The sequence below is a fragment of the Dromiciops gliroides genome, chromosome 5 (assembly GCF_019393635.1).
Source record: "Dromiciops gliroides isolate mDroGli1 chromosome 5, mDroGli1.pri, whole genome shotgun sequence".
Lineage (NCBI taxonomy): Eukaryota > Metazoa > Chordata > Mammalia > Microbiotheria > Microbiotheriidae > Dromiciops > Dromiciops gliroides.
The window spans coordinates 131,648,128-131,662,907 of record NC_057865.1 but is presented as its reverse complement, the minus strand read 5'-3'; the positions used below and the strand labels follow the sequence as shown (position 1 = coordinate 131,662,907).

Below are 14,780 nucleotides of genomic sequence, written 5' to 3'. Positions count from 1 at the left end.
TAGTCATGCGACTCCATTTGTGAAACTTAGGAAAAGTTAGGGAAAGACTGCAATACTATTTGAAATGGGGATCCATGGACTGCTGTAGGGAATACCAAAGACCATTGTAATCACTAGTCTAATGACTAGGAAGACTTCCACCATTCATCAAAATTCTGACATAAGAAATCCAGAACTTTATTTTTTAAAACCACATTAAACTTTTGGATCGGTCATTGGAATACAGAGTTGGACTGGACCTGAGAGATCACTTAGGTTCAGGTGTTTGTAACCTTTTCTTCATGTGTTATAGATCTCTGGCTGCCTGTTGAAGCCTATGGAGTCCTCCTGAAAGTCATGGTTTTAAGTAATTGAAGAAATGCTACATTTAAGCTAGAGGTTGGTGAAAGTGAGGATGTATCTTTTCTCTCCTCCTAGCTGATGAACCCCAGCAATTTTTTTTTTAATGAGGCAATTGGGGTTAAGTGACTTGCCCAGGGTCACACAGCTAGTAAGTGTTAAGTGTCTGAGGCCGGATTTGAACTCAGGTACTCCTGAATCCAGGGCCGGTACTCTATCCACTGCACCACCTAGCTGCCCCCCCCCCCCCAGCAAATCTTAATCTTGGGTTAAGAACTCCCAATCTCAGCCCCCTCAGTCAGTCACACGGTTGGGAAGCAGCAGAGCCAGGATTCTGACTCCAAACTCAAGGCTGGATCACGTTGGCCAAGTTTATGTCATATGTGTATGGAACTAGCCTTATCACAGTTTATCCCAAGTTATTGAAGCCCTAGAATGTCAGTGGGACAATGACCATCACTACCACAGGGTAACCTTCTTTTTCTCAGGTCAACAACCAACATTTATTAAGGGCCTATTTGTGTGAGGCACTGTGCTAGGTATTGGAGATACAGAAAAAATGGGAAAGCTCTCTGCCTTTAAAGAGGTCACATTCTAGTAAGGAAGGGGGGACATAGCAGACACATGGTATGTATACAGAGAAATAAATACAAAGTAATTGGAAAAAGGATGGAGGGATGAAGGAAGGGAAGAAGAGGGAGAGAGAGTGGGGAGGTGACAGAGAAGGAGAGAAGAGAGAGGGAGGGAGGAGACAGAGAGGGAGAGGGAGAGGAGACAGACAGGGAGAGTGAGAGAAGAGAGAGAGGGAGAGGGAGAGAACACTTAATGGGGGTGTGGGATAGAAAGGCTTCATGGAGCAGCTGCACCTGAACTGGGCCTTGAAAGAAGAAGAGATTTGTGAAGTAGAGATAATGAGAGAGTATTTCCTAGTCACATGAGGGGACATCTTATGTGAATGGAGGGAGGCTGGGGATAGAATGTTGAGTCTGGAGAACAGTTAGGAGCCCAGTTTTGCTGGAACATAAAATTCATGAAGGAAAGTAGTATAAAGTGAGGCTAGAAACACAGGTGATAACAAAATTGTGGAGAGCTTTAAATATTAGGCTAAGGAACTTGTATTTTCCCTTGTAGGCAAGGGGGAGCCACTGAAGATCTTTAGGGGAACAAGATAGTGAGACAGGCACCTAAGGAAGATTACTTTGGCATCTTTGTGGAGAATGCACTGGAAGGGGAAGTGACTACTGCTGGAATAATTAAGAATAGAGGGGCAGTTAGGTGGCACAGTGGATAGAGCACTGGCCCTGGATTCAGGAGGACCTGAGTTCAAATTCGGCCTCAGCCATTTGACACTTGCTGGCTGTGTGACCCTGGGCAAGTCACTTAACCCCAGTTGCCTTCACCAAAAAAAAGAACAGAGGTGATGAGGCCCTGAAATAGGCTGGTAGTTTCACATATGGGGAGAAGACAATCTCCTCAAAAGATGTTGTGGAGGGGGGCAGCTAGGTGCCAAAGTAGATAAAGCACCGGCCCTGGATTCAGAAGGACCTGAGTTCAAATCTGGCCTCAGACACTTGACACTAGCTGTGTGACCCTGGGCTAGTCACTTAATCCTCATTGCCCCACAAAAAACAAACAAACAAACAAAAAAAGATGTTGTGGAGATAGAAACCATAAAACTTGATATTAGGGGTCAGGAAGAAAAAAAGAGTCAAGGGTTGTCTCTGCAGTTACAAATATGGATAGCTGGGAGATTGCTGGGAAGCAACTTCAATAGAAATAGAGAAGGTTGGAGAAGAGGCAAATTTAGGGAGAAGGGGAGGAATAAGGAATTCTGTTTTCTACATGTATTTAAGTGGGAGACAGGATTTCCTAGATAAGATATCTGGTAGGAAATGTGTGGCTGCAGTTCAGGAGAGAGATGAAGGCTGGATATATTGATTGGGGAATAATCTGCATAAAGATGATATTTTAACGGAGAGGAGAGGAGAGAGAAGGGAAGGGAACAGGGCAGAGCTTTGGGGAAAGCTAGCAATCTAAAAGGCAGCAGATACAGATGATGACCCAGCACAGGGGACTGAGGTCACACAGGTGGCAGGAGTGCTAGGAAAGAACAGTGTCATAGAAGCCAAGAGAAGAGAGAGTTCTTGGGTAGAAAGCCAATAGTGTCAAGAACTGTAGAAAGACCAAATGGGATGAAGACTGAGAAAAGGCCCTTGGATTTTTGAAGATTTTTTCCACCATTCATTAGAATGATGTTTTTGTTTTGTTTTGTTTTGCGGGGCAATGAGAGTTAAGTGACTTGCCCAGTAAGTGTCAAGTGTCTGAGGCCAGATTTGAACTCAGGTCCTCCTGAATCCAGGGTTGGTGCTTTATCCACTGTGCTACCTAGCTGCTCCATTCCTTAGAATGGTGAAGTCTGAAGTCAGACCACAAAGGATGAAGAAATGAGCAGATGGTGAGAAGTTAAAGGCAGTGCCCTGTACCACTTAATTAGAAGAATTTGAACAATTTATGGGATGGGGACTAGACTTTTTATTTCATTGGTTATAGGAAACTCCTGGGTGAGAAAACTCCTACCAGTGCATGTTGGCACCTCCTCTGTGACTGAAAAATCTTAGAGAACTTCCTAGATGACTGAGAGGTTAAAGAACTTGCCCAGGATCACACAGCCAGCATGAGTCAGAGACAGGACTTGAACCCAGATCTTTCTGGCTCCAAGACCAGCTTTCTACCCACAACTCTAAGCTGCTGCTTCTCAGTGTAATTCCTAGAAAATACTGAATGGAACTTGGGATATTTCAATTCAATTCTCCTTCCCCTTCCCCTCCCCCAACACACACAGAGGAAAAACATGATCAAGTATGGTGATCACCTGCTGTCATCCCTGGAAGTCTTTACAAACAGCCTAGATACTCATTTTTCTAGGCACTTTTGGTCAGAAACATGACTTCTTCAGAGTGCCGTCCCGCACCCTCAATTTAGGATTCAGAGATACTATTAAAAGTTTGAAAATACAGAATTAACATTGAAAATCTATCTCCTTTTTTTATTATGTTTCAGTTTCACAGAAAAATATGGTCTTACAGACAACAATCATACTCTCCATGTCCATCATGATGACATTAACGGTATCCACTGGGTGAGAGTTGGAGGTATCAGGAACCAGGAATCCATGTTCATATGAGGAAGGAAGAAAAGTTAGAAATGAAAATCATAAGCGCAATGACTGCGACAGCTTGAGAATCCCCACCTGCTATGTTGAGCAAGCATTAACACAGAGGAGTGGGATTTCTCTCTACCCAGGTAGGTGGAAAGTCAAAATGAGCCTGTCTGACTTGTCAGTTCACACTAGTGGATGTGTCTTGCCAAGCACCATTCAGAGATGACTGTGACAATTTACCAAAGCTATAGTTTCAGTCAGTGAGGTCCACCATACAAATACTTGATTTCTACTTTTAGAGATGAAGGTACCCAGCCTAAAACACAATGGACAGACGCAAAAGATGCTTTTTGGTCCACTTGAGTGTCTGTATTACACCTATAGTTTTTTTTTTCTTTTTCTTTTTTTTTTAGTGAGGCAATTGGGGTTAAGTGACTTGCCCAGGGTCACACAGCTAGTAAGTGTTAAGTGTCTTAGGCCGGATTTGAACCCAGGTACTCCTGACTCCAGGGCCCGTGCTCTATCCACTGTGCCACCTAGCTGCCCCTACACCTATAGTTTTTTCAGTATTATTGAATCATGGACATATTAGCTTCCATTTATATAACATTTATGGTTTGTAAAGTGCTTTGCATATATTATCTCATTTGACACAGATTAGAGTCCTCCCTCTGATATGTACTGCTATGGGACCTTGGGCAAGTCACTTAACATATCAGTGTCTCTCTAAGACTGTAAGCTGCAGAGGAGGTGATGCCCTGAACTACTAGAGAAAATCCCATTCAGGAATTCTGAATCTGAACCCAGCTCCCCAGGCACCCAAGCCTGTGCTCCTCCCAAAATGTACATGGATCCTGCTCTAGAGCTGGCCAATGTCTTGTCGAACCACACAATCCCTATTATTGGAGATTCTGGTCCTTACCATGCTTAGGGAGAATATGCAAAGGCTCTTGTCCTTATTATACTTCTACATAGTATTGAACAACTGTAGAATGAATTGGGCACCAGGTAAACTGAATGTCAACATTGTCCTCATCACTATTATTATTATAATTGGCTCTTAATTTTCCCTAGTTTGTGGATTATCCATGGCTAATGCTGCTTCCTCCTTGACTATGCTAAATTTCAAAGCTTCTTAAACTGTGAGTATGGGGTTATGGAACTGAATGTGGGGATTGCGGGGAAAAAAACTGGCAACAGTAAAAGGTTATGTATATCTATTTTATATACCTATATACCTGGGGTCATGTAAAAATTTATTGGGTGAAAAGGGGTCACAAGTAGAAAAAGTTTAAGAAGCCTTCATCTAGGCCAATCCTCAGCAAGATCTTTTGCTAGAACACCCCAAAGGATCATCAGAGGTCTTGTTTTAGTGTGATATTTTGTTGTGTTAAATATTGCTTACAAACATCTAAACCTTTTTTTTTCTTTATCAAAGGTTTTCATCATGATAGAATTTTTGGCAGTTTCAGATTAATGAATTTACATGACTTAAATGCTTTATTGTATCTATGCTGCCATTCCCTTTAAAAGGAAAAGATAATTAAGAGTTTACTGCACAGAGGCATCTGATGGCCCAATGGATAGAGAGCTGGGTCTGGTGTCAGGAAGACATGAATTCAAATCTGATCTCAGACTAGCAGCATGATCCTGGGCGAGTCACTTAACTTCTGTCTGCCTCAATTCTAAAATGGGAATTATAGTAGCACCTACCTCTCAGTGTTGTTGTGAGGATCAAATGAGATAATAATTGTAAAGCACTTGGCACATAGCACTCACTATATAAATGTTTATTTCCTTCCCTTCTTCCTCCCATTTCAGGGGCATAGAAGGCAGCATAGTATTACTGATAGAATTCTGAAGTTTGGAAAGCTCGGGTGTGAATCTCATTTCTGCCATTGACTAAGCTGGATAACTTTGGGTAGCTGGCCCCAAAGGAAGTCACTTAACCTTTCTGAATTCCAGACTCCTCATCTGTAAAGTGGAAAAATAAAACTGTAATGCCTAGCTCACTGGGTTGTTGTGAAGTTTAAGTGAAAGAATGCCTGTAAAGTACATTCGCAAACTTTAAAACCATGCTACAGAAATGTCAGCTATTATCACAGGAATACAGGAAGGAGCTATGATTTCACCCAGCATGGGTGGGGAACTCCCTCCACTAAATCTCTGACTTAGTAGATAAATCCTAGGGAGTTGCCTGAGCCACATCCCAAATATACTAGGCTCTAAATCAGGAGTTCAAAATAATCCCTGCCTGCCCTTGTCTACAACCTGTTTCCTGATATAGAGGTGATTTTCCCATGTTCTCCTCCAATATGTAAAGAATTTGGTATAAAAAAGACTCCATTCTCTGGTTTTCTTAGTATTGTGAAGACACAGAAAGATTTGGGGAGTAGAACCCCCTTTCTCAGCAATTAGAAGATAACAACTTGGAATCTCACTGATTCATAGTTGAAACTGTGTGTTTCCTATAGGTTATCAGCCTTCTTCCTGCTAGCGCCTTCTAGGATTCAGGAACTAGAAACTTAAGCCCTCAAGAGATGTTCTTAACTCAGTAGAAGGAATGAGGTTTGATACCCTGGCTATAGATTCAAAGCTTCCCTCGATTTATTATGCATCCACAGGCAAGTAACTCCATGTCTCAGGGTCTGATATTCCCCCTGTATAAAATGGGGATAATAATTCTTGTCCCAGCTACCTCAAAGGTTGTGAGCCCATAGCATAAAATACAGAGATGGCAGATTCTTGGCCAGGGATAGAGTACACCTAGCAAAGGCCAATAAGAATGTATCTGCGGGCTGTCTTGCTAATTTAACCCAAAGTACTTTAAACTAAACAGGATGGGAGCGGGGGAAAAACTACCTATATCTATTCATGGTATCTATATTTCTAGATACCATATGAGGTAGCTACAGTGAACAAAGAATAACAGTTGAGACATTAAGAAGTAAACAGGAGACAAAATCCAAGAAAAGATCCTATGGTAAAATCCACAGGCTCAAATAACTACATACAAATGTCCAAAGTTTAGGCAACATGAAAGAGGAACTATAAGTTATAATGCAAGAAGGCAAATCTGACCTCATTGGTATCATGGAGACATGATGGGAAGAAGCCCATGATGGAAATATGGCTCCAGATGGGTATATTTTATTCAAGAGAAATAGAATAAAGATTGGGATGGAGGCTAGTTATATTTATAAGGAACAAGAGAAAGGAACTATGGTAGAGAGCATTTGAGGAAGGTCAATGAAAGGAGAATCAGAAGTGATTTTGTCATCAGAGGATACTATTGACTACCCACACCAAGGAAATTGATGAGGAGACTGGGAAACATATCACAAACCTGGAACAAATGCATGATGTGGAAGTTATGAGGTCCTTCATTTATCCAGACATCTGCCAAGATTCTTTTTACTGCCAAAAGCAAAGTAATTAATGACCTCTTGATTTATCTTAATAATAATTTTATCTTTCAAATGGTAAAGGAACCAACAACAGGAAACTCTATATTGAATGTACTCTCATTAAAAGGGAGGAACTGATTATGGGGGTGGAAATCATGGGAAACTTGGGGGAAAATGATCTCTTTCTCCAATAGTATGTGATACAGGACATAGAACCATAGCCTTACATGTACCTGAGATCTTGAGAAAGCAGATTTCAAAGGGTTCCAAGGAAGTATAGATCCATGGGAAGTCATTCTGAGTGATGCAAAGCTCTCAGAAATGAAGTTTTGATAACATAAAGGGAAATAATTCTAATGAGGATTTAAAAGGGATAGGTATGGAAGATAGAATCAAAAATAGGTAAGGGAGCATGGCATGGTCTTATAAAAATGGTACCAAAAGTGCTAAATCTCAGAATGAAGATTGGCAAGAGATGCCATGGACAATATTTTTTTTTAACTCCATAAAGAGGAAAAGGAGGACAAAAAAAGAGACAGAAGGTTGCTTGGGGTCAGTGGGATAAAGATGACTTAGAAGGCAGAGCTAACATATTAGATGAGAGATCCAGGATCCCAAAAGATCTTCACGCAGTTAGAACATTAGTCTAGATTTAATATGAATAAATTCAATAAGGATAAATGCAAAGTCATACACAGTTTTAAAAAATCAACTTCACAAGTACAGAATGAGGGACACCTATTAGGATATCAGACTGAGTAAAAAATATCAAGGTGCAGTGTTATATGGCAGCCAAGGGGCCTATTGTGATCTTGGGTTGGGTTCAGAGAGGCATAGCATTCAATAATGAGGAGGTCAGAGTCCCTCTAAATTCTTCCCTAGTCAAATCACATCTGAAGGGCTGTGTTCAGTTCTAGGTATCATAATTTCAGAAGAATGGAGAATGTCCAGAGGGGAGCAACCAGGATGAGATGGGATATAAGGACCTAGTGGTGTTTCATCTGAAGAAAAGCCAGTTTTGAAAGAGACCTGTGTTAAAGCATTTGAAGGGATGTCATGTGGAAGAGAGGTCCTATCGGAATCCCAAGGGTGGATACAGGAATGATTGGTGAGAAGTTGTGAAGAGTTAAATTTAGGGTTTATATCAGGAAGATTGTACCTACAGTCAGAGCTCTCCAGAAGTGGAATGGGCTACCTTAGAGATGTGTTACATTCTCTCTTAATGGCAGTTTTCATGGAGGGGCTGAATGACTACTGGTTGTAGTGGTTGGGCCACCAACATTCCTTCTAGCACATTATATGGCACACAGTAGGCACTTTAAAATGCTCTTTTATTGATTGATTCCAACTCTAAACTGTATTACTTTGGGTGTCTATAACTCAAATGAGATATTTCATGGAGACAGCTTTAAGAGATTGCCTTAAAGTTTTTTATTTTAGCAAATTTTATTCTGTCTCTAAGTCTCCTTGTTATTTAGGTCATGGATGATCTTATTCTTACCTATTTACCAATATTATATACAATTTTATGGACCAGAAGAGCTGGGCACTTCCCCCAGGAACTAAACATTTTAGTGGAAATAAAAGGCAACTCTTCAGAACTTAAAGGATTTCTGTTGAATCCTTTGGGATGAAGATTTGTAAGACTAAAAACAATAATTCTGATAGATCCTTATTGGGCTCTAAAATTATGTAGCCTCTAATAAGACCATTTTTTAAAGAAAGGCATTTTTCTAAAGAGGCCAAGATATTAAGGTGATTAATCTGAACAGTGAGTCATTCTTAGAGCTTATTGATCCTTAGAATGAAGTAAGGTAAAAAAAAGAAGTGAAGTGATAGAGAAATTTTACTGGGGAAAAAATTTGTCTAGAGAGCTAGATCATGTTCTTTCAGGACCTTCTGGGGTTTTGTTATTATTGTTGCTGGTGCTGCTGTTGTTTTTAGGAAAATAAAGGATTTTGCACTAAGACAAGGTCTATTTCAGCTATAAAGATCTTTCAGCCAATGAACTTTCAATTCAGTGAAATCCTTAATTCTGAAGATGAGTTGTTAGTATATTAATTCATTATCAGTGGCTCACCTATCTGTCAAACCTTAAGGAAATCCACAGGGGCTAAGTGACAACTCTCTATTGGCCCAGTCACACTGCCCTTGTGCTATCTGTGTAGTCCATGGAATGCCCATGTTTAGCTCAGGGAGGCTATCTCAAGACAACATGCCCACTTTCTGCTTAATGCATGCAAAAATGAACACTTCTGAAATGGCCAACCTAGATTTTCTTTAATTCTGCTGCCATCATCGTTTTTTTCTTCCTTCTCCTCCTTTTCCTTCTTCATCCTTTTCTTCCTCCCACTCAATTTGGAAGTATAAAATCTCACATTGGACTCAGATGTCTGCTTCTACTTTCACTGAAATAAGAACTCTGACTTCTTCCATTTTGGATTGGGGCCATTTCACTATTCCTTAGGCAACCTGGCATTCCTCTGCCCCCAAGGATTCATCAAATTAATGCCATACTTATTGAGGACACCCAATCAGTCTAGCCCACTGCAACTCAAACTCCTACAGCCCAAGAGATCTTATAGTGTCAGTTTCCTTGGGATCAGGAATGACAGGTGTACACTGTCATACCCAGAGCTCAATCCTGCCATTTTCAAGAATGCCAGAAAGTGCCAACTCAACACAGTAATGGCAAAGTCCTTATCGATGAGAATTTATTAAGCTTCTGGAATTACTTATTTTTGGTGATCCCCTGAAATTGCTGTAAAGTAGGAAAGAGGAGAGGTCAAATACCAAAGCGTCAAAGAATAAGAAGAAAGTGTCAAACACTGGCAGCAGGGTAATGGAAAAGAGATGTATTTATAGCTCCTCCTCTTAAACTCCATCCTAATGCTTTATCGTGACAAAGATGAATCTGGATTACCTAATACTATGTCAATGATGCACAAGTTTTGCAAGGCCCTACCAAGCTTGAAAGGTTTGCAGTACGGATACAATGATAATGATGTTTAGCCTAAGTCTGTCCAGGCTTATCCTTGGAAAGTTAGCTACCAAGTGATTAATTGCTTTTGTCCACAGAAACTCATAAAGATCATCTAGCAGGATATAGAGGAATTGCTCCCTTCATCAATTCATTCATTCAATAAGCATTTATTGAGAGCTGATTGTGTACCAGGCACTGTGATAGCTGCTGGGGATGCAAAGACAAAAACACTCTCTGCCCTTAAGGAGCTAGCTTTCTATTGAGGAAAAGGCAACATGGAAATAAGTAAGGAAATACAAAATACATGCAAACAAAATATAAATAATTTCTTGGGGGAAAGGACACTAGCAAATGCAGGGCTCAGGACAGACCCCATGAAGGAAGGTTGTACTTGAGCTGAGCCTTGAAGAAAACTAGGGATTCTAAGAGGGAGATGGGAGGAGAAAGTGCATTCTTGCTATGGGAAAGGCCTGTGCAAAAGCACGGAGATGGGAGGTGCAAAGTCCTATGTGGGAAAGAGTAAGGAGGACAGTTTGGGAGGAACATCAAGTATGTGAGGTATAGTAATGTGCAGCAAGTCTAGAAAAGAAGCCAGATTGTGAAGTGCTTTACATGCTAAATAAAGGAACTTGTATTTTATCTCCAAAGTAAGAGGAACCACTGCATTTTCTTGTTCATGGGAGTTCTGTGCTCTAGGTAGACCAATTTGACAGGAGGATAGATTAGAGAGGTGGGAAACTGGAGGCAGGAAGGCCAATTTAGAGGCTACTGTAATAATTCAGAAGAGGAGTGACTAGTGTCTAAACCAGGGTGGCGGCCATATGAGTAGAGAAAAAAAGGATATTAGCATAAGAAATATTGTGGAGGTTATATCAACCATACTTGGTGACTGATTGGGTATAGGGGATGAGGGATAAGAAAGAGTCAAGAATGATACCAGATTGTGAACCCAAGTAACTAGAAGGATGTTGGTGCTCTCAACGGAAATAGAAACGTTAGAAAAAAGGGGTGGAATTTTGGAGAAAGATGATGGCTTCTACTTTAGATATGTTGTTTAATGCCTAGAGGACACCCCTTTTGAAATATCCCATAGGCAGATGGTGATGAGATAATGGAGCTCAGGAGAGAGTCTAGGACTGATAATATAGATGTAAGTCATATGGACAGAGTTAATATCTGAACTCATGGGAACTGTTGAAGAATAAAAGACAGTCCCAGGATAGAACCTTTGAGTCCATCCACATTTGGATGGTGGGATTTGGATCGTGATCTGACAAAGGATAATGAGGAGGAACAGTCAGACAGATATAGGTGTAGAACCAGAAGACATGTGTCATGAAAACCCAAAGAAGAAAGAGTATCCAGGAGAAGGGAATGGTCAACCGCGTCCAATGCTCGAGAGCGTGTCACTTTGCATCTATTGCCCTGCCTGGTTTCAATTCCATGGAACAAGATGCTCCATGCTGGGTACCTCCTGGTGTCTCATCCCCCACCCTTCCCTGCCTCCTTTTGTGTGTTGACTTCCCTGTTTAAATTGTAAGCTCCTTGAGGGCAAAGACTGTCTTTTTATTAATTGTGTCCCCAGTGCTTGGCACATAGTAGGTAATTAATAAATGTTTATTGGATTGGAGAGGTCAAGAAAGAAGAAGAGTTTGAACAGACTGCCTTAAGAGGTAACTGGAGAGAATACCTATTCTTATTAAATTAATGATTTCTTAAAATTCTTGCAGTGTGCATATTGATAGTATAGTGCTAGAATTAATTTTCTGCATGGGAGATTAAGCTTAGAACAAAATTCTAATAGCCAGAGGTAATGAAGAAAATTTTCACCCATTTCACTTCTCATTCATTTAGCTTAACAGTTTTGTCATCTTCTGCAGATGACATTTTTTAGCTCAAAGCAGAAGGAGATCACAATTTGCATATTAATATTCCCATAATTACAGCTGAGCCACTTTAATATAGTTCTCAAAGCTCATATCTTTGCAATATAATACATTATGATTATGGAGTTTATATGCAAGGCTATGTGTCATTTGCCTTAGGTCAGGGCCATATCACCTTCTAATCATCAAAAAGCATGATTAAAATTAAATGCAATGGGTGTTAAAACTGTACTTTTAGTACTGTTGGTCCTCTGAGGCACTCCTAACACCATTTGGGCCACCCTTCTGCAATCTGTTTGTACTCAGCCTTCTGCAGTTATTGGGTTAGCTATGGAAACCTTGTCATCAGTATTTTTATTCCTGGCCCTGTCATCCCATAAGTGATCATTATCAAATTGTTCCAGTTATAAGACTCCATGATTCACATAGCAAACACCAAACAGGAATTCAATTCCCATTTTTCTGGCTCATCTGTATAGAAGCATTATCAGGTGCTCAATCATAAAATTCTTGTCTTCTGTAATTACCTTACCTGAGAAGCAGAAAACATTGCTCTTAATTGTTTTCAGGTCTTATGTATATATTTATTGGGAAAGAAAGAAGTCCCTCTCCAAATGAGTTTTTCATGTCCCAGGAATTTCAGCATCTTTCCATAGAAGATAAAATGTTCATTTCCCCCCCTAAGGTATGTTATAGTAGGGAATTAAAATATTACCCAGCATGAGGTTTTCCCCCATCTTATTACTTCCTGCTGAATTCAAACGGCCTTGGGAAAGCATACATTTCAAATTTGTGGTGTTTTTAAACCATGTCAGTTACCATTTACCAGATGATACCGGCATCTTTTTAAATCTCTTGATCAACCAAGAACAACAAAGTAAAAAACCTTGTCACGGTCCTTCTAGGGACTATGAGATACTTTAGTGGAAGTTGTATGAAATTCTCATAGATCACTTAGCTGTTAGCATTTGGTTGAAAAACAGAGAAATGTCACTTGAACACCTTTCTTTGTGAACTTTGTGTGGGAAGTTTGGATAGAGCAAAGCCAAGCTCTATCTCTTCTCCCCCACCTCCCCACCTCCCCACATACAAAAAAGTCCCTCCCAATAATACAAAAGACCTCATGATATTCCATAGCTATGTCACAGGGAAGTGTTACAACCCAATAATGTAAATCGAATAGGATATAACTTATATGCACTAAACAGTCCTGGAGCACCCAGGAAGGGAGAGGTGGCTTCTGGTGAGTCAAAGTGCCGGCCATGCACTTTGAGAAACATGCCCCCCTGGAGGGGAAACCCAAAGTCCAGTGTCTCTGCAGATCAGATTAAGTCCCAGGGGAGAAAAGGCTGCTGGTTGATGCGTGGGTCACGTGGGTGCCACCCAGTCGGGACTCTTTGGGGCTTTGCACGTGTGCACATCCACCACCTCCAAACAGTCCTGACAGCGCACAGCACAGCACCAATGGAACTTACACTCGCATTTGGTCATTCGGGTGACCCTGGATGTGTCATAGCCCCTTCCACAGCACATAACTTCACAGCTGTCCATGCCACGGGAAGTCAGGTTGCACACACGACCTGCGGTACCCAGGGAACCTAGAAAGAAGTCATGGAAGCTTCATTATGAAGGGGAGATGGAATTTACAAGATGATAGTCAAGGGGCAGCTAGATAGTGCAGTGGATAGAGCACCGGCCCTGGAGTCAGGAGAACCTGAGTTCAAATCTGGCCTCAGACACTTAACACTTACTAGCTGGGTGACCCTGGGCAAGTCACTTAACCCCAATTGCCTCACAAAAAAAAAAAAAAAAAAAGACTGTTGAGACAAGATGATAGTCAGACCCCCAGGGTCCCACATGGAACTGGGAGTGATGATGTTTGTAAGTGACCTTCTAGCTCGAAATCTATAACCCTAAAATCATATACCTCATCAGAGATCGAAATGAAAGGGAGACCGGGTGGGCCTGGAAGCCTAGGGCGCCGGCCCGGGTGGAGCCGCCGCGGGTGCAGATCTTGGTGGTAGTAGCAAAAAAAAAAAAAAAAAAAAAAGAAATGAAAGGGAGAAAGTAATAATACAAATATACAGTCAGTCCTCAACATTTGTGCACTTAACTTTTGTGGGTATTCAAGCATTCATGTGATTTTATTAGTAACCTCATTTTCACTTTCACCATGAACATTCCTGGCTACATACAGAAGAAAAGAAATAAAAGGTGTGATACATGCATGTTTGTGGAGTGTCTGGTATCCCATGAGGCGCTTCTCTGGTCTTGTTCACCCTACCACTGTAGAATCAAGAGTTACATATTCATTTGTTGCATGTTTTTATTTTTGGTCTTTAAAACTCAAGTTTTGTGTAGTAATTAAGCCCCCAAAGGGGATTATTCATCAACAGTGAGTGAAGCTGGCTTAAGAATTTGATCACATTAGCAAATTCGAATATGAAATTCACACTCCTATTGAATTCATCCACTTTTATTAATAAGGATGATACATTTTTTTAGGAGGCAGTTTGTCCTGAAAAAGGACTCTGGACAAAGGAAGATAATCCATTTGACTTTCTTTTGGAAAAGTATCTCCACAGGTTCTTCACAAGGATATTAAGAGAAAACAAAAACAACCCTAGAAGAGCCAAGCTTTTTATTAAAGGAAAAACATTATAGCATAACAGTTAGGACACTGAATTATGAGGCAGGAAGAAATGAGTTCATAATCCTGTCTCAAACACTTACTGGACAGGTCATTTAAACTCTCTTTGCCTTAGTTTCCCTATCTGTGAAATGAGTTGAACTTAATGACCTCTAAGGTCCCTTTTAATTCTAAATTTATGATCTTATGACTCATGTCAAATCCAGAAAAAAGTAAGTTAATTTGTTTTCAGCTCTCTGTCTTTCACGTATGAGGAATGAGTTCCCTCTGGTCAAAGATGGAAGACGTCTGGTCAAAGATCTGCCTGACCATTTGGTATTGGTACATATCTCCAGCATGTCAAGCATCTGGATGA

The 14,780-nt window shown here is 40.7% G+C and overlaps 1 protein-coding gene across 3 annotated transcripts in view; it reads right to left on the bottom strand.

The window, feature by feature from the left end:
* Positions 1-5,233: 5,233 nt before the first annotated feature.
* Positions 5,234-14,780, bottom strand: part of WNT2 (Wnt family member 2) — an 80,356-nt gene continuing 70,809 nt past the window's right edge. For all 3 annotated transcript variants that reach the window (XM_043969140.1, XM_043969143.1, XM_043969142.1), the window contains one exon: positions 5,234-13,373. In XM_043969140.1, the coding sequence (XP_043825075.1) occupies positions 13,144-13,373 (230 nt within the window). In that variant the 3' untranslated portion in view covers positions 5,234-13,143. The remainder of the gene's footprint in view (positions 13,374-14,780) is intronic.